The sequence below is a fragment of the Miniopterus schreibersii genome (genome assembly GCF_964146895.1).
Source record: "Miniopterus schreibersii genome assembly, chromosome: 13".
Lineage (NCBI taxonomy): Eukaryota > Metazoa > Chordata > Mammalia > Chiroptera > Miniopteridae > Miniopterus > Miniopterus schreibersii.
The window spans coordinates 38540984-38565662 of NC_138113.1; the positions used below are offsets into that span (position 1 = coordinate 38540984).

Consider the following 24679-nt stretch of genomic DNA (forward strand, 5'->3'; position numbering starts at 1 on the left):
CTATAGAAGCCAGTAGGACCAAAGCAGCTTCTCATCTTCATTTCAGAGGGATTCTGCTTCATGGGATAAAGCCTGAGCAATTCAGCCTGCAATGTCTTATAATTAATGGAAATTTTTTCTACATTCTGGAACCTGGTTTTGTTTTGCTTTTTAATCAGTATTCAGCATTATGGGTTTTTTTTTGGCGGGGGGTTGGTCTCTTAGGGAGAAATTATATGCTACTACACTGGGAACTACTAGCCTGATATTTTTAAAAATATATTTTTATTGATTTTAGAGAACGGAGAGGAAGGGAGGGGGAGAGAGAGAAAGAGAGGGAGGGAGAGAGAAACATCTATCAGCTGCCACCCTGACCGGGGACCAAACCTGCAACCTAGGCGTGTGCCCTGACCAGGAATCGAACTGGCGACCTTTCAGTGCACAGTACGATGCTCTAACCACTGAGCAAAACCGGCTAGGGTGAGGTAAAATGTATTTTAAACTGTTTCAAACGTTATGCAAAGAATTAATCATGAGAAATGACTAACAAAAATTAAAATAACCCTGGATAAAAATCCATGTGTACAGAAGATGATTCAGGATGTTATAAATAACTCATATGAGGTAAAGTAAACATGCAATATTTATATATCATTCTCAGGGTAATATTTTATTAATCTGCAAGTTCCTAAGCCATTAATAATAAAAGCTTGGTATATAGTATCAACAAGTCCGATTGCTGGGTCCAAAGAAAACTCAATTTATTTTAAGGTGAGTTTGCCTCTTTTTCATTTGATTCATCTTCCATAACCTAGAACCAAAAAAACAAAGAGAATTTAATAATTAAGAAAATAATTAGAAATTGCTATTTTCCTGTTTTAACATTACTTGCTTACCTGAAATACCCTACTCTATAACAATGCATGTCAATAAAAAATAAATCTATTATCAGCTTCAAAGCCCAAGGTTTGCATCGTAAACTGGTATCCTAACAACATAAAAGCCAACTGAATATTAACAAATGAATCCAGAGGCCTGGCTGGGTAGTTCAATTGGTTGGAGTGTTGTCCCGATATACCAAGGTTTCAGGTTCGATCCATGGTCAGGGCACATGCGAAAATCAACCAATGAATGCATAAGCAAGCAGAACAACAAAACGATGCTTTTTTTCTTCTCTCTTTCCCTTTCTCTCTCTCCCTCCCTTTCTCTCAAAATCAATAAATAAAAAACTTAAAAAAGAAAAATGAATCCCTAAAAAAAATAAGGAAACAAAATATATTGGCAACCATTTGATCTTACTCAGATAAAATTCATTTTAAACCTTAGAAAAATGTTACGGCTTTCATTTCTAATAAGTTAATAAAACTAGTAATGAACACTTGAAGAAAAAATGAAATGATTAAAATCTTTTCATGAGTTAATATATTACTCAAATAATAAAGAACAATTCCTTTGGTAAGGAAAAGAGTTACATAAACCTAAGAATTTTTTTTCTCTTCACCACACCTACTACAATTAAATGTCAATTCAAGTTTATAATCTTGCCAATCACTCCACCCTGGACAAGTAAATAAAAATGTCCTTTGTCAATCCACCAGTGTCAACAAATGTAATTTTTTAAAAGGCATACGGAAGGAAATGGAACAAAGTAAGTTTTTTAAAAAAATCTAAACTAATCGGGTTCTATTCTGAGACAATTAATGGAAAACAATTCTCTCAAGAGGTTTTTTTTTTTTAATATATCTTTATTGATTTCAGAGAGTGGAAGAAAGAGGGAAAGAGATAGAAACATCAATGATGAGAGAGTCATTGATCAGCTGCCTCCTGCATGCCCCCTACTGGGGTTGGAGCCCGCAACCTGGGCATGTGCCCTGACAGGGAATTGAACCACAATCTCCTGGATCCTAGGTCTATGCTCAACTGCTGAGCAGCAGTATGCCCCGTGAGTCTCAATTTCCTGTGCACAAAATGGAAATGAATCTTAATACACTGTGCTATTAGAAGAGTAAATGAAGTAATATTTGTAAAAATGCCAGGCACTAGGTAGGTATTCATAACACTAAAATTAATTCTAAAACAGTTGTCAAGTCTAACAAAAATTGCAACACTAAGATCTAGCCCTTGAAGAAAATGTCAGATCATGAATTTCTTTTCTTCGCAAATGTTTATTTTAATATTAAATCTAAACCATCACATAATATTGGCATACCTGTTCTACACCTTCTACTTCTGGAATATAAAACTGCAGCATGTTCTGAATTCCATTTTTCAGAGTAATGATTGAACTAGGGCAGCTGGTACAAGAACCTTGGAGTTTCAGCCGTACGATGCCATCTTCAAACCCCTTATAGATTACATCTCCTCCATCTTCCTGCACAGTTGGCCTGTGGTCACAGTATATTTGTGATATATTTAAGAGAATAGAAATTTCCATCAAAAAAACGTTAATACTCAGAGCTTAGATTTTATATTGGTAAAATTCACAAAGTTAGAGCTACTCTTACAATAGAGAACAATAAATGTGGCTAGTCTCATTTGTAATTTTAATTTTGTCAAATTCATTCATACAAATATATGCTCTACTTACTATATTTTAATCTTACTTATTAATCATCTTTTTTAAGATTTTAAGTTTCCTAATAATTATAGTAACTACCTAAGATATACTCATTAATTTCTTTTGGGTGAATACAGAGAAATTGACACATGCTGGCTTTTTTTTTTTCAGGTAAACTTTTCATTGAAATGTAAAATTAATGCAGAAATCATGTACAATCGATTCAATTAATTTTTACAAAGTGAACATACACTTGTCTCAGACCAAGAAACAGAACACTAGCCTCTCAGAAGCCCTCTTATTCATTCTTCTTTCTAATCACTCCTCCCAACCAAAGGTAACCATTTCCTAATTTTTATCACCATTGATTAGTTTTGCCTTTTTTTTAAACTTAAAAATTTTTAAATATAAATTCCATTTAGGAAACATATAGTATTTACTCTTTTGCAACTGGCTTATTTTGTTCTTTGTGAGATTCATCCATATTGTCGAGTGGAATTGCTGGGTCAATAATATGCATAACCCTGGCTGGGTGGCTCAGTTGGTTGGAGCATCATCCCATACACTAAAAGGTTTGGGGTTTCATTCCTGATCACAGCACATACCTAGGTTGCTGGTTCAATCACCAGTAGGGGCGCATACAGGAGGCAACCAATCAATGTTTCTCTCATATCGATGTTTCTTTCACATCGATGTTTCTCTTCTCTCTTCTTTCTTCTCTCCCCTTCCCTCTCCCCTCTCTTTTAACAAACCATTTGCAAAAAGCTAAATGGCTTTTCTGCTTCTTAGCAAATGCCCCTGGCCAGCTTCTCATATTCTAGCCTCACACCAAAAATAAGCAAATGCCCCAAGGGAAGCCTCAATGTGCTTTCCTTCCCTACAGGATCTTGATTGCTTTGGTAGCTATTTAATGCCTTCACACACAATTTTTTTATTTATTGTATTTTACCTAGCTTTTCTGGGACTTCTCACCAAGACCACTGGTCTGCTATAAGCAAAAAGTAGAAGCCTGAAGTTCTCCACTTATTTAAATTTACTCTTTATGAACAATAGCCTAAAATATAGGTAATCCTTCCCTCGCAATCTTCCCAAACACTGTTAAATCATTTTTTTCTAAGAAATTTGGTATTGTATGAATGTCAAACTTAATGGTGACTGTAAAAGATAAAGTCCTTTACTGACTATGTTTAGATAGATTGTTTTAAAATTTGGAGTGAATATAGACAATATACAGGCTTTAAATTCAACTGTTATGGCTACCTACAGTGGTTTACATTAACTTATACTTCTTTTAAAACTCTACTATAAGCTCACAGGCAACCAAAAGCAAATTGATATAATGAAAATTGATTCTGCAGTATATATGATCTCAAGTAGAAGGATAAGCACATACCGTATTCTAGTATCTAACAATTCTTTAATCATTGCCACAACTTCATCATCTTCTTCAGATCCTAGAAACAATTACAAATAAAGCATATCAACAGTAGAAATTTCATATCCATGCAAATACAAGTACTATTAAAACAGGACAATATTAACTTAATTTTAATGTCTCATTAAAAAAGTAAAAGCATAGAACTGGTAACTCGGTATGGTGATAAAGTGATTTTTGGGAAATGGAAAGATCATTCCTTCAGTTCTCTAAAGAAAAATTAAGGAACACTGATCAATTTGATATCTGGTGACAAAGGTGAATATACTAAAATAACTTAATCTACTAATGATAGCAGGGTTTCAATTTTTTGGTCAATAAATCTGCAAACTTTCCTAATTCTCAAGGATTGAAACATAACAGAAAAAGAGGTTGTCTGGATTTTGATGGAATCTTTGAGATGAAAAGGCACAACTAGTTTGTAAGTTAAGTTATATTTTCAATTTCTTAATTTCGTGGTTTTCAAAATGATGATCATACTAAATATAGATGTAAGCCTTATGGAAATTTCCAAAATGTTCTATAAATCTGAGCAAAAAGTTATTTTTAAATTTTGTTTCAGTTTTGTTTTTCTTTTACTTTGTAAGGTTATATACTGATTTTCACCAACGCCATTTTATGGGTTTTAAATTTTTTTGAGAAATTTGTTTACCTTCAAGAAAACTAAAAGTGCAGACAATTCAAATCACACTATAAGAGACACTAGAGTTCTAGCAACAACATAAGTAACAATTATCAATATTAAATTATATTAACTTTGAATCTTTAAAAAAATAAAATGTAATAAAGCTAAAATTTTCTTACATCAGCAAACCTAAGTTCCATTCCCTGTTGTCACTTCCATAGGCAACCACTATCATGAGTTTAGTGCATAACCTTCTAGTACATTTCCATTTCCATATGTACATTTACACAGATGAGATCACACAATACACACTGTTCTATACCTTGACTTTCTCGATTTAATACCTTAAAGGTCTTCCCATTTGTCTTCATTTAGCTAGTTTCTTGATTATTTCAGTTGTTTCCAATTCACTGCTATTTCTAACAATCCTGCAGCATACATGTTTGTGTAAAGTATTTATCAGTATACTTTTGTAAATATATCTGCAAAATAAATTCCCAGTGGTAGGATATTTGGGTCAACAGTCTTGTGTATTTTTTAATTTGGTAGGCATAGTCACATGGCTCTCAAAATGTTATATCAATTTTATGTATATATCCATCAAGAACACAAATAACTGTTTCATGAACTGTGCCATGCATAAATGGTACATATGTAAGAGTGTGTAAGTAGCCCAGCCGGACATAGGTCAGCGGTTGAGCATCGACCTAGGATCCAGAAGATCGAAGTTCAATTCCCGGTCAGGGCACATGCTGGGGTTTTGGGCTCGATGCCCAGTAGAAAGTGTGCAGAAGGCAGCCAGTCAATGGCAACGCTCTCATCACTGATGTTTCTCTCCCTCTCTCTCTCTTTCCCCCTCTCCCTTCCTCTTTCTGAAATCAATAAAGATATATTAAAAAAAAAAAGTAAGTAAATATACCCTTCACTTTTCTTTTATCACTTAATATTTTCTTTTATATCTTTTTACATTGATATCTCCCACTCTAGTTCATTTCTTTTAACTGCTGATATATTTTTTAAACATTTCAAAGAGCATGTTTCCATGTGCTATCTTGTGTACATTTGTAAAACTCATTTAGAGTATATACCTAGAAATGCAACAATACCATCTAAAGGTCATTATACAAATGTTTGTGTGTGTGTAGGTATGAATGTATGTGTATACACACACGCACATAACAATATCTTTATAATGGAAAAGGGAAAAACTTCATCAACAATAAATATAATACTTGAGCTCCATGTACAGTTCCTCTTCCAAATGCTTTACACAAAATAAGTTATTTACAACAAAGCACAAAAACCACAAACCACAAAGAAAACGATGAATACATGTGACTACATTAAAAAGAAAAACTGCTTGCTTTGGCAACACAAAAACTAAAACTGGAATGATACAGAGATTAGCATGGCCCATGAGCAAAGATGACACACAAATTCATGAAACATTTCATATTTAAAAAGACATTTCTGAATGACAAAAGCTATCCTAAACATAGTGAAAAGATAAGGCATGGTTAGGGAGAAGTTATCTGCTATGAAAAACCTAACAAAAAACTGACACTCAGAAAACTTAAAAATCTGATAAAATTGATACAAAAAAGGCATATAACTCAATTTTTAAAAAATGGGCAAAGATTATGAACAGGAAATATATTGACAAGGAAAATAATGACCAATAAACATATGAAAACCTTCAGGTTCAGTGTTATAATACCAAGGAAATGCAATTAAAACAAGGTATCATTCTACACTTAACATATTGGTTAAAAAAATGTAAAAGACACTAAATGATAAGAAAGACATAAGAAAGTCAAAATTCTTATACACTGCTAATTTGCATATAAATTAGCACAATTTACAATACAGCAATTCTACTTTTGAAATATATGCTAAAGAAACTCTCCACATATGCATAGAGACTGTACATAGATGCCCACTGCAATATTTGTAATAGAAATTAGCACAAACAATTCACTTGAACATAAGTAAAGGAACAAAATAATTAACTGTAGTTTATTCATATAATGAATATCCAGCACTTAAACTAAATAAAACAAAACTACATTGCTTTTCAAAATGAATGTATTTCAAAATATTTTGCTCAGTGAAAAAAGGAAGGTTGCATATAACGCAAGTTACTTAAAGGTTAAAAACAAAAACCAATGTTATATATTCACTGCAAAGATTTGTATTTGTAGTAAATGTTGAAATGAATAACCTATGGACACAGACAATAGGTAGGTGAAGGCCTGGGGTGGGGTGGGGTGGGGTGGGAGATGGGTGGAGGGGAGAAAAGAGGGAAAAATGGGGGACATCTGTAATACTCTCAACAATAAAATAAAATTTTAAATATAATAATAATAGTAAAATTGAGTTTACATACATCTCTGGAAGTAGAAAGGGAAAAGGGATGGGGGTTGTAGGGCTTTGGTTATGTCTTTAATATTTTATTTGAAAATAGACCTAAAGCAATTATAGCCAAAATTAACATTTGTTAAATCTGAGAGGAGGGCTAATTGGTGAGCTTTATACTATTTTCTGTATGTTTGAAAATTTTTATAATTGAAAAATTTAGTTTTGTATAACAGATGCAATTTATTTACAAATTTTCAAAAATGATGGGCAAAACTAGCATATATGAAGTTTCATTTCCTCAGAATTGGTCCCAGAGATAAATATAGTACAATGATAAAAATCTGTATTCCCATGACTTCTGAAATTAAAACAAATGTAATCAAAACAAATGTGAAATAGAAAAGCTTTTTTTAAAAGGACAAATATTAATTACCCAACACATTACCTGCTTCTCCTGAAGATGTTTCCTCAGTAACTAAGGGTAAGCCAGCTGCAAAGAAATCCATGATTGCTGCATAAATATCTGGTTTCAGTAAATTCCAGTCTAACTCTTCACTTTCCTGTAAATATTTGAAGGAAAATGCTAAAATTTCCACCCAAGGGCACAAATATAAAACAGTACTTTATATCTTTTAAGAATATTTTTTGCCCGGCTGGGCATGGCTCAGCGGTTGAGCATCGACCTAGGATCAAGGAGATCAGGGTTCGATTCCCGGTCAGGGCTTCACAGGAGAGTTTTACCAAACATTCAAAGAAGAATTAATATCTACCCTCCTCAAACTATTTCAAAAAATCCAAGAGGAAGGAACACTTTTTACGAGGCCAGCATTAGCCTAATTCCAAAACCAGATAAAGACACTACAAAGAAAGAATTACAGGCCAATATCCTTGATGAACATAGACGCTAAAATCCTCAACAAAATATTAGCAAATTAAATCCAGCAAAATATTAAAAAGATCATACACCATGACCAAGTGGGATTTATTCCAGGGATGCAAGGCTGGTACAATATTCGCAAATCAATAAACGTGATACATCACATAAACAAACTGAAAGACAAACATCACATGATCATAACAATAGATGCAGAAAAAGCATTCGATAAAATCCAACACCCATTTTTGATAAAAACTCTCAGCAAAGTGGGAATAGAGAAATCATACCTCAACAAAGATGACAAACCTACAGCCAACATCATACTCAATGGGCAAAAACTAAAACCATTTCCCCTAAGAATAGGAACAAGACAGGGGTGTCCACTTTCACCACTCTTATTCAAATAGTACTGGAAGTCCTAGCCACAGCAATCAGACAAAAAGAAGAAAAACATAAAACGCATCCATATTGGAAAGGAGGAAACAAAACTGTCATTATTTGCAGATGACATGATATTGTACATAGAAAACCCTAAAGACTCCACCAAGAAACTGCTAGATTTAATAAATGAATTCAGCAAGGCAGCAGGATACAAAATTAACACCCAGAAATCAATGGCATTTTTATACACCAATAATGAACTCTCAGAAAGAGAAACTAAAAAAAAAATCGCATTTATCATTGCAACTAAAAATATAAGATACCCAGGAATACAGGTAAGAGACCTGTACTCAGAAAATTACAAGACACTGAAGAAAGAAATAGAGTAAGATATAAACAAATGGAAAAACACGCCATGTTCATGGATTGGAAGAATTAAGATCATTAAAATGTCCATACTACCTAAAGCAAACTATAAGTTTAATGCAATCCCTATTAAAATACCAACAGCATATTTCACAGATCCAGAACAAACGCTTCGAAAATTTATATGGAATGAACAAACACCCCGAATAGCCATGGCAATCTTGAGAAAGAAGAACAAAGTTGGAGGGATCACAATACCAATATCAAGTTATACTACAAAGTCACTGTAATCAAAACAGCCTGTTATTGGCACAAGAACAGACACATAGATCAGTGGAACAGAACAGAGAACCCAGAAATTGACTCACGCCATTATGGACAATTAATACTTGACAAAGGAGGCAAGAACATGCAATGGAGTAAAGACAGTCTCTTCAATAAATGGTGTCGGGAAAATTGGACAGGTATATGCAAAAAAATGAAACTAGACCACCAACTTACACCATACACAAAAGTAACTTCAAAATAGATAAAAGACTTAAATGTAAGACATGAAACCATAAAAATCCTAGAGGAAAACATAGAGAGCAAAACCTCAGACATCTCTCATAGCAATATGTTTGCTGATACATCTCCTAGGGCAAGAGAAACATAGGAGAAAATGAACAAATGGGACTGCATTAAAAATAAAAAGCTTCTGCATAGCCAAAGAACCCATCAGCAAAATGAAAAGGGAGCCCACTGTATGGGAGAACATATTTGCCAGTGACACATCTGATAAAGGGTTAATATCCAAAATATATAAGGAACTCATACAACTTAACAAAATGAAGACAAACAATCCAATTAAAAAATGGGCAAAGGACCTAAATATACACTTCTCCAAAGAGGACATACAGATGGCTAAGAGACATATGAAAAAAAGCACAACGTCACTAATCATCAGAGAGATGCAGATAAAAACCACAATGAGGTATCACTTCACAACTGTCAGAATGGCTACCATCAACAAATCAACGAACTACAAGTGCTGGTGAGGGTGTGGAGAAAAGGGAACCCTAGTACATTGCTGGTGGGAATGCAGACTGGTGCAGCCACTATGGAAAGCAGTATGGAGTTTCCTCAAAAGATTAAAAATTGACCTGCCATTTGATCCAATGATCCCACTTCTAGGAATATATCCTAATAAACCCAAAACATCAATCACAAAGAACTTATGCATCCCTATGTTCATAGCAGCGCAATTTACAATAGCTAAGATCTGGAAACAGCCCAAGTGCCCATCAGTAGATGAGTGGATAAAAAAGCCGTGGCACATTTACACCATGGAATACCATGCAGCTGTAAAAAAGAAGGATCTTTTATCCTTTGGGACAGCATGGAGGGAACTAGAAAGTATTATGTTAAGTGAAATAGGCCAGTCAGAGAAAGACAAGTACCACATGATCTCACTTATATGTGGAATGTAATAAACAAAATAAAGGGATGAAGAAAATGGATCCAGAGACATAGAAGCATGGAACAGACTGAGGGATCTCAGGGGGAAGGTGGGGAGGGGGGACTGGGCAGGGAGAGATTAATCAAAGAACTTATATGTTTATAAGCATAACCCATGGACATAGACACTGGTCTGGGGAAGGTCTGGGGGTGGGGTGGATGTGGGGTAGAGGGGGTTAATGGGGGTAAAAAGGGGACATCTGTAATATTTTCAACAATAAAGATAAAGAAACTTAAAAAGAATCAACCAATGAATGCATAAATAAGTGGAACAAATCAATGTCTTTCTCCCTCTTCCTCTCTCCAAAAATCAATAAACAAAAAATTTAAAAACAAAGATTTTTAAAAGGCTGAATTTAAAAAAAGAATCAAAGAATGAATGCATGAATAAGTGAAACAAACTGATGTTTCTCTCTCTCCCCCCTCTTCCTCCTCTCACTCTAAGAAATAAAATCTAAAAATCAATAAAGAGGATGAAGAAATTTCCCATTCTTTTAAATAGAACAGGATATAACTGCTTAATCAAATACATAGAATATGACAACTATTAAAAAATTCAATTTACATATATTACTTAAAGAGCATTGAAGAAACCCAGTGACAAAACTGTAGAGCCAAAACATGTAACATGTTTTATCTATGGCTACTGTGCTAGAGAGCTTGTAAACTGTCAACAAGAGCAATAAGAAAGAATCGATAAGAAAGAATCAACAACTATTTCACCCCAAAATCTGACCAAGTGGTTGATTCCGTTAAAAAAAAAAAAGGAAGCCCAGCCTTGCAAAAAAAAAAAAAAAAAGGTATAATTCTTAAATACCTAAATAGTACTAACATCTAAAAGAAGAAAGGCAGGATATATTGTTTTAGTTTTTTAAAGGAGAGCTCTTTAGCCCAGCCAGGTGGCTCAGTTGGTTGAGCATCATCGCATACACCAAAAAGGTTACAGGTTCAATTCCCAGTCAGGGTACATAACTAGGTTGCAGGTTCGATCCCCAGTTCAGGTGTGTATGAGAGGCAACCAATTAATATTTCTCTGGGACACTCATGTTTCTCTCTCTCTAAATCAATTAAAAAATACATATACAGGGTGTCCCGAAAAATGTATATGCACTTTAACAGCTGATAATTCTGAAAATAAAATGTATTTTAATAAACACTGCCTTTATAATTATTCAAAGTGCATGTATACATTTTTTGGGACACCCCCAAAAAATGAGGATTTAAAAGAAATTTTTTAAAAGAAAAGGAGAGCTCTGTAGAAGAAAAAACTATAAGATGCAGTCTATTTAGACTCTCAGGAAACTGTTGGCTAAGGTTTCTACACTTGAGGCTACATGCCTAAGAACAATTTTTGCAATGCATTAGAACCAATTTAGAGGCAGTACACAGAAGAGGAGCTAAATGGGCACTGCTAGGGATACCAGAGCAAAACTAGTGTGATGCCTTAGTGACTGGGAATGGGAACTAGTTCGAGGTAATGTTTTAATGAATTATTTGGAAGAAGGATCAGAAAGCTACCTCAGATCTTCAGTAAACAGTGGGCTCTACTGAGTAAGGAAATTTTGGTAACAAAAATTTCGTAAAGTTTGAATGAGGAAAAAAGGCAACATATAAACTGAAAATACACTTACACATTTAGAAAAAAAACACATAAATGATACATAAAGAAGCCTCTGAATTATCAATTACAGATCAGAAGGCAATCACTGAAGATATCAGGTAAATGGAATAGTCCATGATGAGGAAGGTTAACTGAAAGAAAACAAATGAAATCTGCTATTATACCTATTTAACATCAGTGTGTGCCCTTATTTGGAATATTATTTATTAGCTATGTCATTTCTTTAAGCAAAAAATAGTGAAGCTGAAATTTCAAAAAGGGTAACTAAATTATGAAGAGAAAGAGAAATAAAAGATGACTTACCAAAATCAAATCAAGAAAAAAAACAAACACCCTGTAAGATATAATCACATATTTTCATCTAAAAATACTTAATAGCATAGGCTGTATGTAAAAGAACTAAATAAAAATGTCTTAAAATAAATGCATAATTTCCATTTTGTAAAATAAAGACAAGAATAACTAGTAAGAATTCAACCAGATAATGTATGTAAAGCACTCGTGCCATATCAAACATGTTAGAGATATTAAATAAATGCTGGTCCTTTTTTCTCCCTCAGAAAATACCCAAGAAAGAAAACTTGGTGAGGCCAGATGTCTCTAAACTGATAAAGACTAGGGATCAGTTAACACAGACTTGCTCGCCATGATTCTACATTTGTGGGAAGCTACTTGAAGGCTGAAAATTCAATTTAGAAAATTTTACAACATTGTTTCCTTCTACAAAAATTTATGAGTGCATACTATATGCCAGGCATTGTTCTAGAAAATCTTAACAAGATGGACCACCTTTATCTTCACAGAATTTATATTCTAGTGCAGGAAAGACAGGGAATAAAAATAAAAAATACAATTAAGATAAGTGCAATGAAGAAAATAAACAGGGCAATGAGCTCCTGAGGGAAGTGACATTTTCACAAATATGGTAAAGAAAGGGCTTTCTGCCGGGCTCGTGTGGCTTAGCGGTTGAACATCGACCTATGGTCGAAGAGATAGCAGTTTGATTCCCAGTCAGGGCACATGCCAGGATTTTGGGCTCCACTCCCAGTGAGGGGGCGTGCAGGAGGCAGCAAGTCAATGACTATCTCTCATCATTGATGTTTCCCTCTCTCTCTCTGAAATCAATATACTTTTTTTTTTTTTTTAAAAGAAAGGGCTTTCTGAGAAATAGCTACATCAGAATACTGCACTAGATGTAACATGTTACTAACCCAGTATGTCCACTTTTTCAGTACATTAAGAACTCAGAGTAATCCTTTCAAATTGCTTAAGAGGAGTTGAATGAATACTTTTTATTTTGATGTGAAATTAGACAAGTGATTAAGTACAGTGCATGCATACCAATTAACAGATTTAAAAGGATACATAGTTCAAATTTAAATAGTTCATTTCTCATTAATCTAGTAGACTTAAAAATGAAACAGCCTTTTTTAGTAGATACCACCTTAGCTATTGCAATGGTTAGCATATTTAGCTTGCCTTTTTTTGACATTTACAGGTTGACCAAGTGCTGAAGAACTTACACAGTCCACTGCTCTATGTGTGAAGCTCTGAAGTGTTATTGCAGGATGGTAGAATGGGTCAGATGCCATGATGTGCCTACTTTGAAAGCAGATATATATATTCAATCATTCTGTTGGTCAAATATATATATTGTGTGATTACTTATTTGCTTCTCTTATTATTCTATCAATTTAAACTAAAAATTAGTAAAAATAATACTTGGAAGCCTAAATTCTAGTCCTGCCAATGTTGTCTTGGCCCTGCTGTAGGCTACCTATATAATCTTGAACACTGCATTTAATCCTCAGAAGCTCAAGTTTTTTTCTCTTAAAAAATGAGAGATCTGGAATTCTATTAAAATAATTAACTTAAGAAATGTGAGAAGTAAACATAATTTGAGACTTTTTAATAACATTATGTATAAAATACATTAAGAATGGAAATTCGAGAGGGGCATTTGACTCAGAAAAACTGAAAGTGCTTTGCATTTCCTTTCACATCATCCTATGCTTGTTTACCTTTGTGACAGTGATAAAATCTGGTCCAAAGAAGACACTTTTCACTCCTTCAATCCTAAATAACTGCCTGTGGGGAAAAAAAAAAAAAAAGATAATAAAATGTTTAATCATGAAAAGTTTACACATAAACAAAAGTACAGAGAAAAATAAAAGTACTTCCATATATCCAACCTCAGTTTCAAATCACAGCCAACCGTGTATTATCCTCCTCCCTACAACTGAGCAACCCCACAGTAAAAATACAGAGCATTTTTACTACAGAAGATCCCTCATTTCCCTCTAAATTCAGCCCTCTTGCTTTACCTCCACACTCTGCTAGCTTTTTCTTTATGGCAATGATTTTTTATTTATTTTTATTTTTGCTTTAAAAATGTTTCCGGCTTTGTTGAGATATAATTGACATAAAACACTGTGTAAGTTGAAGGGGTACAACATGATGACTTGCTACACAAATATACTGTGAAATGATTTCCACAATAAGGTTAGTTAGTACATCTGTCATCCTGGTAAGTATTGATCTTTTTAAAATATATATATATATGTATATTTTTACTGATTTCAGAGAGGAAGGGGAGAGAGAGAGAGAGAAACATCAATGATGAGAGTCACTGATTGGCTGCCTCCTGCAGCGCCCCCTACTGGGGACTGAGCAACCAGGCCATGTACCCTGACTGGGAAGCAAACCTTGATCTCCTGGATCATAGGTCTATGCTCAAGCACTGAGCCACGCCGTCTGGGCATAATTATTGATCTTTATGTCACTACTGCTTTGCCTTTTCTAGAATTTCATATAAATGAAACCATATAGTCTTTTGTGTTTGGCTTCTTTCCTTTACCATAATGCTTTTGAGAGTGATCCTTGTTTCTGTGTGTACTAATAGTTTATTCTGATTTATTGTCGAGTAGTATTATGTTATATGGGCATTTACAATTTGTTTAGTCACTCTCCAGTTGATGGACATTCCCAGATTTTTTGGGGGGGAGGCTATTACAGATAATAATACTTGGAAGCCTAAATTCTAGTCCTGCCAAGGTTAAGTCTTGGCCCTGCTGTAAACCACCTATATAATCTTGAACACTGCACTTAATCCTCTGCAGCTCAAGTTTTTTTCTTTTAAAAAATGAGATCTGGCCTGGCCAGGCATGGTTCAGTGGTTGAGCATCGACCTAGGATCCAGGCGATCGGGGTTCGATTCCCAGTCAGGGCACATGCCCCATTGTGGGCTTGATCAATGACTCTCTCATCATTGATGTTTCTATCTCTCTCTCCTTCTCCTTTCCTCTCTCTGAAATCAATAAAGATATATAAAAAAAAAAAAATTAAAAAAAAAAAAAGAGATCTGGAATCTGCTATAAAGATTCATGTGCTGGTCTTTGTGGAGCATATGTTTTGTGCTTTTTGTTTTTATACACATAATAATCATACTGTACTTACTGTTCTGAAACTTGCTTTCTTCACTTAACAGTATGTCTTAGAGGCCATTCTATGACAGTTAATATGGGTCCTCCTCATCCTTTTTAATATCTACAGACTATGGATGAACAATGTTTATGTAACTCTTCCTACTGATGAATATTTGGGTTGTTTCTAACTTGTTACCATTACCAACAAGGCTACAATGAATCTCCTTGCACACGCCTTATGTATATATGCTGGTGTTCTCTAAGGTAGTGTTTTTCAAACCCACCAGCAAGTTGTGAAATAGATTATGTAGTGACCAAAATTTTATCTAATAAAACAAAACAGAAAAGGACAAAATAAAACGAACAAGAAACAAAATATAAGAATGGATTGCACATTGTAAGGGTGAAAACTGTCCCATCGAACACGTTTCATACACATACACACATATATATCCGTATATATGTGTGTGTATAATACACATATATATGGGTATATGTGTGTATGTGGTGTGTGCACTAGGTCAGAATATAAAGCATTTCTTATTGTGGCTTGTATCAAAAAGTGTGAAAAACAAATGCTCTAAGGTATATTCTGACAAGTGCATTTTTAGGTCAAAGAAATGTGCATTTTGATTAATATAAATTTTAAAAACCATTCTGAGATATGCATCTTTCTGACACCCCTAAATGAGACATATAAAAAGAGTGTATATATTGAAAATTATTTAAGTTTTATTTTCCAAATATCATGGGCAATCAGTATCAGGCACAGATTACTAAAAATTTCTATTAATACTGACTCTATTTCTTTTCCTTTTTTTAATCCTCACTTGAGGATATTTTTTCCATTGCTTTTCAGAGAGTGGAAGGGAGGGAGAGAGAAAAACATCGATGTGAGAGAGAGATATCAACTGGCTGCCTCCCGCATGTGCCCCAACCAGGGCTGGGAATCAAGCCTGCAACTGAGGTATGTGCCATTGGCCAGAATCAAACTCAGTCTGCAGGCCAACACTCTAACCACTGAGCCAAATATTAGGGCTAATATTTCTTACTATAATTTCTTTAGCTATCAGCTATAAAGTGTTTCATTTCAATAATGTTATTGTTTATGCTTTGTCTAACATATATTTAACCTGTCTCTAGTGAATTTAAAAACTGTCTCAACTGAGTAGCTGTTTTGTTTTTTTTAAATTGATTTCAGAAGGAAGGCAGAGAGAGAGAGAAACATCAATGTGAGAAAGAAACATCAATTGGTTGCCTCCCCAGGATCAAACCTGCAATCTGGCTATGTGCCCTGACCGGGAATCGAACCTGTCACTTTTTGGTGCATGGGAGAAGCTCCAACCTACTGAACCATACTGGTCCAGGCTCAACAGAGTAGTTTTGTTTTAAAAAAAATCATTCCATATCTGATAACTATTATCATTTATAGTTATGAGTGGAATATTTTAGAAATGACTCTATTTTGAAACATCTAGAAATTCAGCTATCCTTAAGAATTAAATGAGTAAGTTTTCATTGCTTATTAAACCCAGTTTTAGCTCAGCCGGCATGGCTCATCGGTTGAGCATCAACCTAGGATCCAGGAGATCACAGTTCAATTCCCAGTCAGGACACAAGCCTGGGTTGCAAGGGCTCAATCCCCAGTGGGGGGTGTGCAGGAGGCAGCCAATCAATGACTCTCTCATCACTGATGTTTCTATCGCTCTCTCTCCCTCTCTCTGACATCAATAAAGATATTTTTAAAAAAACAAAAAACAGTTTTAAAGATTTAGAATGGAAATTTACCATATTATCACTTTTATGGATGATTTTTCTTAAGTAAAAATATAAATTGTTATGTAGTCATGATATAGATCTCTCAAATACATCACTTTTCAGGAGGTTTCCTAGTATCAACTCTTAGTTTTCTCTATCCCTTACCTGAAGAGAAAGTATTCTCTGGAAAAAAAATGCAGTGCACATAAAAATGCAATAACTAAATAAAGCTGCCTTAACCCTAAAGTCAGTTATTTATGTTTCTTGGTAAAAGCAAGTGGAAAACTGTAATATACCTAGCCAGAGGGGAACGAAATGCTGTAGCTGGTGTGGGAAAATCCATGGTCCTTGTCTCAAGAACTGGTTTTCCTGGGATAAACTTTAAACTGTTGGGATTTGGGGTATCTTGTGTTTGAATAAACATGTGTCTCACTAAAAGAGAAACAAAGAAGAATGTTATTCTAGAAATAGTAGTTAACAATTTATGGACTATCATTTTCAGAGACCCAAAAGAAGAAAAATTAGTAAAAAGAAAATACGACTTTGTTGCCCCAAACTGACAAAATAAAAGAATTTTTAAAGACAAGAAAGCAATGTATCAATATAGGATAAATCCATTGAACTTTATATTAATTTTGATTAGATAGTTTTGTTACTCAATAGATTCTAGTAATATTCTACACTTAAGTAGGAAGGTATATTGTAATTCAAGAATCATATATGCATTCTATTTGGTGACTTAATATCAAGGGCTATCATAATCATAAATCATCAACACTATGATATTATAGAGTAAAATGTTACATTGTCTTCTTTCCAAAGTGCTACCATCCTTTTAAACACAAATATATTTATAATAACAACTAATATTTATTGTGTGCTTATTATTTACATGCCAAGGACAGGGTCGAGTGCTTTTTGGTTTTTTTTAAATATTTTTATTGATTTTGAGAGAGAGAGGAAGGGAGAGGGGGAGAGAGAGAGAGAAACACTGATCAGCTGCCTTCTGCACGCCCCTTACCAGGGATCCAGTCTACAGCCTAGGCACATGCCCTGACAGGGAATGAACTGGCAACCTTTCAGTGCATGGGACTATGCCCAACCAAATGAGCCACACGGGCCAGGGCAGGTCAAGTGCTTTAAATGTATTTAAGCTTTTAACAACCTATGAAGAAGGTACTATTATTCCCATTTTACAAATGAAGAAACTGACGCTTAGAGATAAATAACTTGTTAAATTACAAAGAGTTAAGTAACTGCCCACTGGTATAGAGTTAGTGACACCAAAAATTATCATGTAAGTGGGAATCTATGTGACTTACTTTCTGGAATATTTAAAACTTATCTTTACAGGTTCTTTTCTTTCTTTTTTCTAAGGCCATGATTAGATTGAGAATGAATTAATTAACGCACTAAAGAAAGAACAGAATGTTTAATTTCCTGCCTTGTCAATATAATAATAGTTTGTAAGACAGAAGGATAGATAGTACTAGGGTTTTAATAGTTTTAAAACTACTAAACAGGCCTTTATTATTTATTATGAAAATAAACCTTCTGACCAAAAAACACCAATTCTCATCTTACTAAAATAAGTTAATTCATTGAGTCATTAACATGTTCTGGGCCCTGGCCAGGTATCTCAGTTGGTTGGAGCATTGTCCCAATATGCCAAGGTTGTGGGTTTGATCCCTGGTCATGGCACATACAAAAATCAATAAAAATCCAACCAGTAAGTGCATGAAAAAGTGGAATAGTGAGTCGATGTTTCTGTCTCCTCTTCCTCTCTCTCTCTAAATTAAATTTAAAAAAATAATAATAATAGACCAGCTGGCGTGCCTCAGGGGTTGAGAATTGACCTATGATCCAGGAGATCATGGTTCAATTCCTGGTCAGGGCACATGCCGGGGTTGCAGGCTCGGTCCCCAGTAGGGGGCGTGCAGGAGGCAGCCGATCAATGAGACTCCCTCTCATCATTGATGTTTCTATCTCTCCCTCTCCCTTCCTCTCTCTGAAATCAAAATAAATTAATTAATAAATAAATAATAATAATAATAATAATAATAATAAACATGTACTGGGCATGGTGCTAAGCACTCCACATGAATTACATCACTTAATCCTTACATCCTGCCAAGGAGGCACTGTTTTTATCCTATTTTATAAGTGAAGAAACTAAAGCTCAATGTCACTGAGCTAGTTAAAGAGATAATGCTGCCAATTTTCCAGCACTGACTTGCTTAACCACTGTGCATAATGCCACTCCATACTTACTGGTGCCAAGCATAACAGGAAAATATATTTAAAATCAGTCTTCCTATCTTGTCATAATCCTCATAGCACACATCTTAGAAGATAGGAAAATATCAGAGCAACAGTTTTATTTTAAATTAGAGGTTAAATCTAGCAAAACATATGGTTGTTATGGAAGTGCTTTTCTTACAAGAAAAGGATCTAACTTGACAGCTGAAAACTGTTCTTGCACCTTGCCATACAGGTTCAGCTAATTGATGTTGTCATTTCCTTGGTGAAATAGAAATTGAAACTAAAATCCCAACATTTTGCTTATTTAAGTCATTGTCCTATAAGATATCAGTTGGTGACTTGGTGACCAGGCAAATCCTTAAGAAGAAAAAAATTTTATATAACCTCAATGTCTAACTGTTTGGTTTAAAATACTTATATCACTAATCAATAAATGCCTCTGAAAATCTGTTACAAGGAAACAATTTTTCAGATGGAGCATTAAAGAAAGGGCTTTCCGCTCAGTCGGCACGGCTCAGTGGTTGAGCGTCAACCCATGAACCAAGAGGTTAGGGTTCGATTCTGGTCAGGGCACATGCCTGGGTTGCAGGCTCAATCCCCAGCAGGGAGTGTGCAGGAGGGAGCCAATCAATGACTCTCATCATTGATTTTCTGTCTCTCCCTCTCCCTTCCTCTCTCTCTGAAATCAATAAAAGCATATTTAAAAGAAAAAAAAAAAAAGAAAGGGCTTTCTGTAAATATAGACAACAAAGTTCTTTTAGCCCTGGTTCTGACCAATCATTTCTTGCAACCTTTTTAAATAATTTATTGGTAACCAAAAGTTCCACACACATTAGGCACTCCTTCAGTATTTGAAGAATTAAATCTGGCTTTATTCTACTCAACCCATTTGTGTAAAACTATATATACAGAAAGAAAATTTTTTAGAAATACTTAAGGTAAGAACTGTAATTGTAAAAAAATATTTAAGAGGCATAAACTGAAGTAGAAAACAATATATGACATCAGTACATAAATTTTCTTTTGACAATAAACAAAGCTATTTCATAAAAGTGATTTGACTAGGTATTAACAAAATCATTCCAATTATTTTCTAAATTGGGTTTAATCACGTATTTAAAAAATGACTCCCAGATCCATCATCCAGAAAGATGCCCCTGAAAGTGTCATAGGGTTACACCAGGATAGAAAGACTGATCGAAAATAATTTTTCCTATAATGCTTGGTATTAATAGGTAAATAGGTAGGCATAAATTCCTCCAAAACTACAGATTAATGGTGCTTAAAGTCAGTATCGAAGACTGAAATCAGCAGCTTTCCAATTTGAAAAGTCTATGTGACCACATAATTCAGTCCCACAAAAATGTAAAGTCCAATTAAAGTAGCTTAACATGCTGAGGTACTCAATATTTATAGCTAAATTATTCTGTGATTCAAGAAGATAGGCAAGGTACTCCTGTTCTTGCCCCAGTACACAGGATAGATAAGGTCTCAACCCTAATCCAACTCACGCCATTAGCCAGTCAGTCAACTTCCAGAGTATGGCCACAGGAAGTGTTCAAGGTAGTAATGGAAATGGAGCTGAAATGGAGGTAGGCCAGGAGCTGAATCTAAACTCTTATAGCTCCATAAGTACATATAGATAGGTATTTACACACAGACATACACCCTTTCCTCCCAAGGTTCCCTAACCACACAACAGTTCCTCCCACTATAACACAACAGTGGTCATATTCAAGTAACTTTCAAATCCTATCCTCATACCTGTTTCCAATAGTAAAGAAAATAAAAGCATGTAACATCAACCAGATTGTCAAAAACCATAGTGACCCATTTTGACAAAAAAAGGAAAAATTACATTCAAAATACTATGTTCCATGGTGTGGATGAAAGCTAGAAATTTACTGATTTTAGAGGTATTCTTATAAAAATAAGGAGGGTAATGGCTTAAAATACATGATTCTTTGAAACACAAACTCATTTGTAACTTCTTTTTACCATATTTTCATTTCAGAAATCACTTATTAAGCAACTCTTATGTTTCAGAGAATAGGTTATGCAAGATACTGAAACTTCATAGACCTATTAGACATTGTGCTCAGGATTCTTGAAATTAAATATCAATGATATGTGTAAGCAAATAATTACAGCAAAGTGTGATGTTATGAAAGGAAAAAATGCTATGTTCTTTTATAGGCGGCACCTGAAAAAAGAATTTACAAATTGTCATCTTTTATGACCCAACAAAATTTCGTTCAAGCAGTTTCATTAGCTTCTGAAACACAATTTGCCCTAAAAGAAGTGAATTTTACCTGTGTTACATAAGGTTGCAGATAGTGGTATAAGTGGTCTTTGTACAAACTGATGCAGAGGCTGTTTCTTAATGGTGTATGGATTCATCATGTCATAGAACCTACATTTAAAAACAAATAAAAATGACATTTTAAGAATCTTTTAAGCTCAGTTTCTACTTCTCATGCATAAAAAACCATAATGAAAATATTAATAAAACTAAATTTTCATTTTCTATCCACATTATTTTCACTTCTTCAGGCAAGGAATAGCTACAATTTAAAAACAAGAGCTCAAGGGGAAATTTACATCCTTGATAACTGAATACACACAGAATAGTGCAATATCTGTAAGAAACAGAAATGTATCTACACTAGCAATTCATAACCTGGAGTCCCAGACTCTTAGTTATGCATGAAGGAGGCAAAGAACTACAAACTGTTTTTCCCTTCTTTTTAAACATTTTTAAAACTAAACTAGATAAAAAAAATCACATGGTTCCAAATTTAAAAGAAGAAGCCCTGGCCGGTTTGGCTCAGTGGTCAGAACTTGGGACCAGGGTCCCAGGTTTGATTTGGGTGAGTGGAGGAGGTAACCAATCAATGTGTCTCTCTCACATCGATGTTTCTCTCTCTTCCACTCTCTCTGAAAAACAATGGAAAAAACATCCTTGGGTGAGGATTAGGAAAAAAAATTATTTTAAAATAAAAATAAACAAAATAAAAATATAGTGAAAAGTCTCCCTCCTTTTCTGTTTCTACAACATTTCCCTGGAAAGGCATAGCCTATTCTATATGGCTTGAAAGGTATTTCAACACTTCAAAAAGTCTACTAGAAAGTATACTTTTCTCCTCCAAACTGCTAAAGAAGCCAACAATCTATATATGCTTCTTATTTGGAAGCATATTATTATTGTAACTTTGGTTATTCCATTATGATAGAGGAAGTGTTTGGCTATTTTCGCATGCCTCTGACAAATTAAAAACAAGGCGAAAAGGGAAAAACTAGTATTGCTGGAAATAAAAGGAGACTGTAGTAACGAAAATTTTAGAGATTTAATGCAAATTCTTTTGAAATCTAGTTTACTTTAAAATATTACAATTTTCATTTCACATGAATCACCAAGGAATTTTAAACATATTTATTATCACTCTTTTTTTTTAAACATCTGATTATTTTCACCTGCAAACTCATTAAGGGGCGGGACTGTCATCATTTCTATGTCCCTGGAGCAGCTAGCGCAATGGCCTCAGTTCTTCATCTCTAAAATGAAGTTAATATTCACAGCTATCTCATAAAGATGGATCGAAATAATCCACGTAAAGTGCTTAAAACACTGCTGCTAGGCCATGTAGTTAGTGTTCAATAAATGTCAGCTACCACTATTATTATGTGATAGACATGAGTCAAACTTGAGAGGACGATGGGTGACTAACCAAAAAATCCTTGGACAAACTTCATTCCTTTTTAAAGAGATGCATTTAAACTTCAAGAGCATCATTAGCACTAAAACTCCCTAAAACGAGATCAACTACAATTGGGGCCCTTTTCCCCTTTTGTTCCAGAAGCGAAACTGGGGTAGACCACCTACTTAAATCCTCGGCGCCCTTCCCCTAACCCGGGTGGGCGGGTATCCCTGGCAGGGCGCCCGGAAGCGGGGAAACAAGGGGGCGCAGCGGGTTTAAGGGGTGGGGAGGAGATCGGGGGTCTGGATTCTCATCACAGTCCCGTCACTTAGATGCTGTGTGACCTCAGACAGGTCACGTCCCCTGTCTGGGTCTCCCTGGGGAAAAGAAGAAATGAGAGAGGCATTCTCTCCCATTTTATGACCTTCTGATTCTGTGTCTAAAAGGCAGAGGAGGGAATGCACGTGAAGGGCTAGAGGGGCCGCACGATTTAAAAACAGCTCTTGCGTTGGGTCTCTCCACTCCAGTCTCTGCGAACCTCCCACCGCAGGGCCTCGGATACAGCGTCTCAGCGCCCGCGGCCAGGCAGGGCAGAGTCCACCCGAACGAGGCGCGGGGCTGCCTCAACGACAGACGCCCACCTCCAGGGATCACCCCCCACTGCGGCTACGGGGGCGAACCCAAAGGCTCGGCCAGAGGCACCTTTCACTACCCGGTTTGAGGGAGCGGGCAGGGAGGTTTCCGCTCTGCAGGTTACGTCCAGAGGCGTCCCTACACAGAGCTCGGGATTTGTCACCTACCGCCTGCGTAACCCTGCGGCACCGGCCGCAGCTCCCCAGCCCAGGCGGGCCGCCGCAGCCGCCATCTTAGTCCGAGTGCGCAGGCGTGGGACGGACCTCGCCCTACGCCCAACCGCGGAAGCCTACGCATGCGCTGGCACGGGAGCAGGTGCGGGCGCGGGCGCAGGCGCAGCCCGGGCGCAGGCGCAGCCCGGCTGGAAGCGGGACAGGTACCGTGGAGAGCGCCCTCTACCGGTTGTAGGCGGCGCTGCTGCGGCTGAGCGGGGCAGGCTCGCGCCCGGCTTGTTTGCAGCCACCGCCTACCTACTGCATAAGCCTGGACAAGGGAGGAAAAGATAAATCCCACAGTAAAGCACGCGGGACTCTGCACGCCTGTGCGGGGCTTCCACGCTTGTCTTACTCGCTGGGTCCTGCTCTTGCATCGACTGGTCCTGCGGTTAGAATAGTGCTCTCGAACCTTAAACCTGCCGCATCGCCATCAGTAGGATCCTGCTTGCCTCCAGGTCCAGCTCAGTTACCAAAAGACCCCCTGGAGCGGCGCCTCTGAAGGTTCTCGCCCTCCACGAGGCCAGCGAGCTGCCTGCCCTTTTCTCACGGGGCGCGTGTGGACCTGTGTCCCACCCATCTGTGAGGCGCGGCTTGACTTGGTCATCTCGGACCAGCACACATAGGGGCTCACCTAGAGCGGGGCAGCCCTTTGCTGTGTAAGCTTGAGTAGTGACTAGTTTCTAGAGCAAAGTACAAAAGCCTGTTCGGTATTCTTCCAGAACCGTCCAGATTTATTGGCTTTCTCTAGGGCAGCAGTTCCCAAAGGGTGGCCTGGGTGCATCAAAGGTGTGGGAGCCTGTTGGAAATGCAGTTACCAGGCACCAACCACCTTAGACACTGAACCACAATCTTGGAGGCCTGGTCCAGTAATCTGTTTAACAAGCCCTCCAGGGGATTCTGATGCGGGCTAAAGTTTGAGAGCCACTCACCGCTCCAGAAGATATACAGAGAGTACTGGTTTCTGGAACAGAAACAATAAACCTGTTGCTGGA

General features: G+C 36.2%; 1 protein-coding gene across 2 annotated transcripts; it reads right to left on the reverse strand.

Moving 5' to 3' along the window:
* Positions 1-183: 183 nt before the first annotated feature.
* NFU1 (NFU1 iron-sulfur cluster scaffold) lies at positions 184-23820 on the reverse strand. 2 transcript variants are annotated; one of them, XM_081156271.1, is made up of 8 exons: positions 23640-23820; positions 21454-21554; positions 17176-17311; positions 13718-13784; positions 7400-7514; positions 3930-3990; positions 2189-2363; positions 184-790 (listed from the first exon to the last, which is right to left on the reverse strand). In XM_081156271.1, the coding sequence occupies exons 1-8, from the start codon at positions 23702-23704 to the stop codon at positions 746-748; spliced, it is 765 nt and encodes a 254-aa protein (XP_081012397.1). In that variant the 5' UTR covers positions 23705-23820; the 3' UTR covers positions 184-745. The 2 variants fall into 2 exon arrangements, with proteins under 2 accessions (XP_081012397.1, XP_081012398.1); XM_081156272.1 differs by lacking the exon at positions 17176-17311 and having other exon boundaries at positions 458-790; positions 23640-23718.
* Between the last annotated feature and the right edge of the window lie 859 nt (positions 23821-24679).

Excerpts from the sequence above, each read along its gene's own strand:
- NFU1 (XM_081156271.1), bottom strand. The coding sequence starts at position 23,704 with ATGGCGGCTGCGGCGGCCCGCCTGGGCTGGGGAGCTGCGGCCGGTGCC. Across the intron at positions 17,312-21,453 it reads TGCAACCTTATGTAACACAG|TGAGACACATGTTTATTCAA; the intron begins GTAAAATTCACT and ends TTTCTCTTTTAG. Across the intron at positions 3,991-7,399 it reads AACATCTTCAGGAGAAGCAG|GATCTGAAGAAGATGATGAA; the intron begins GTAATGTGTTGG and ends AATTGTTTCTAG.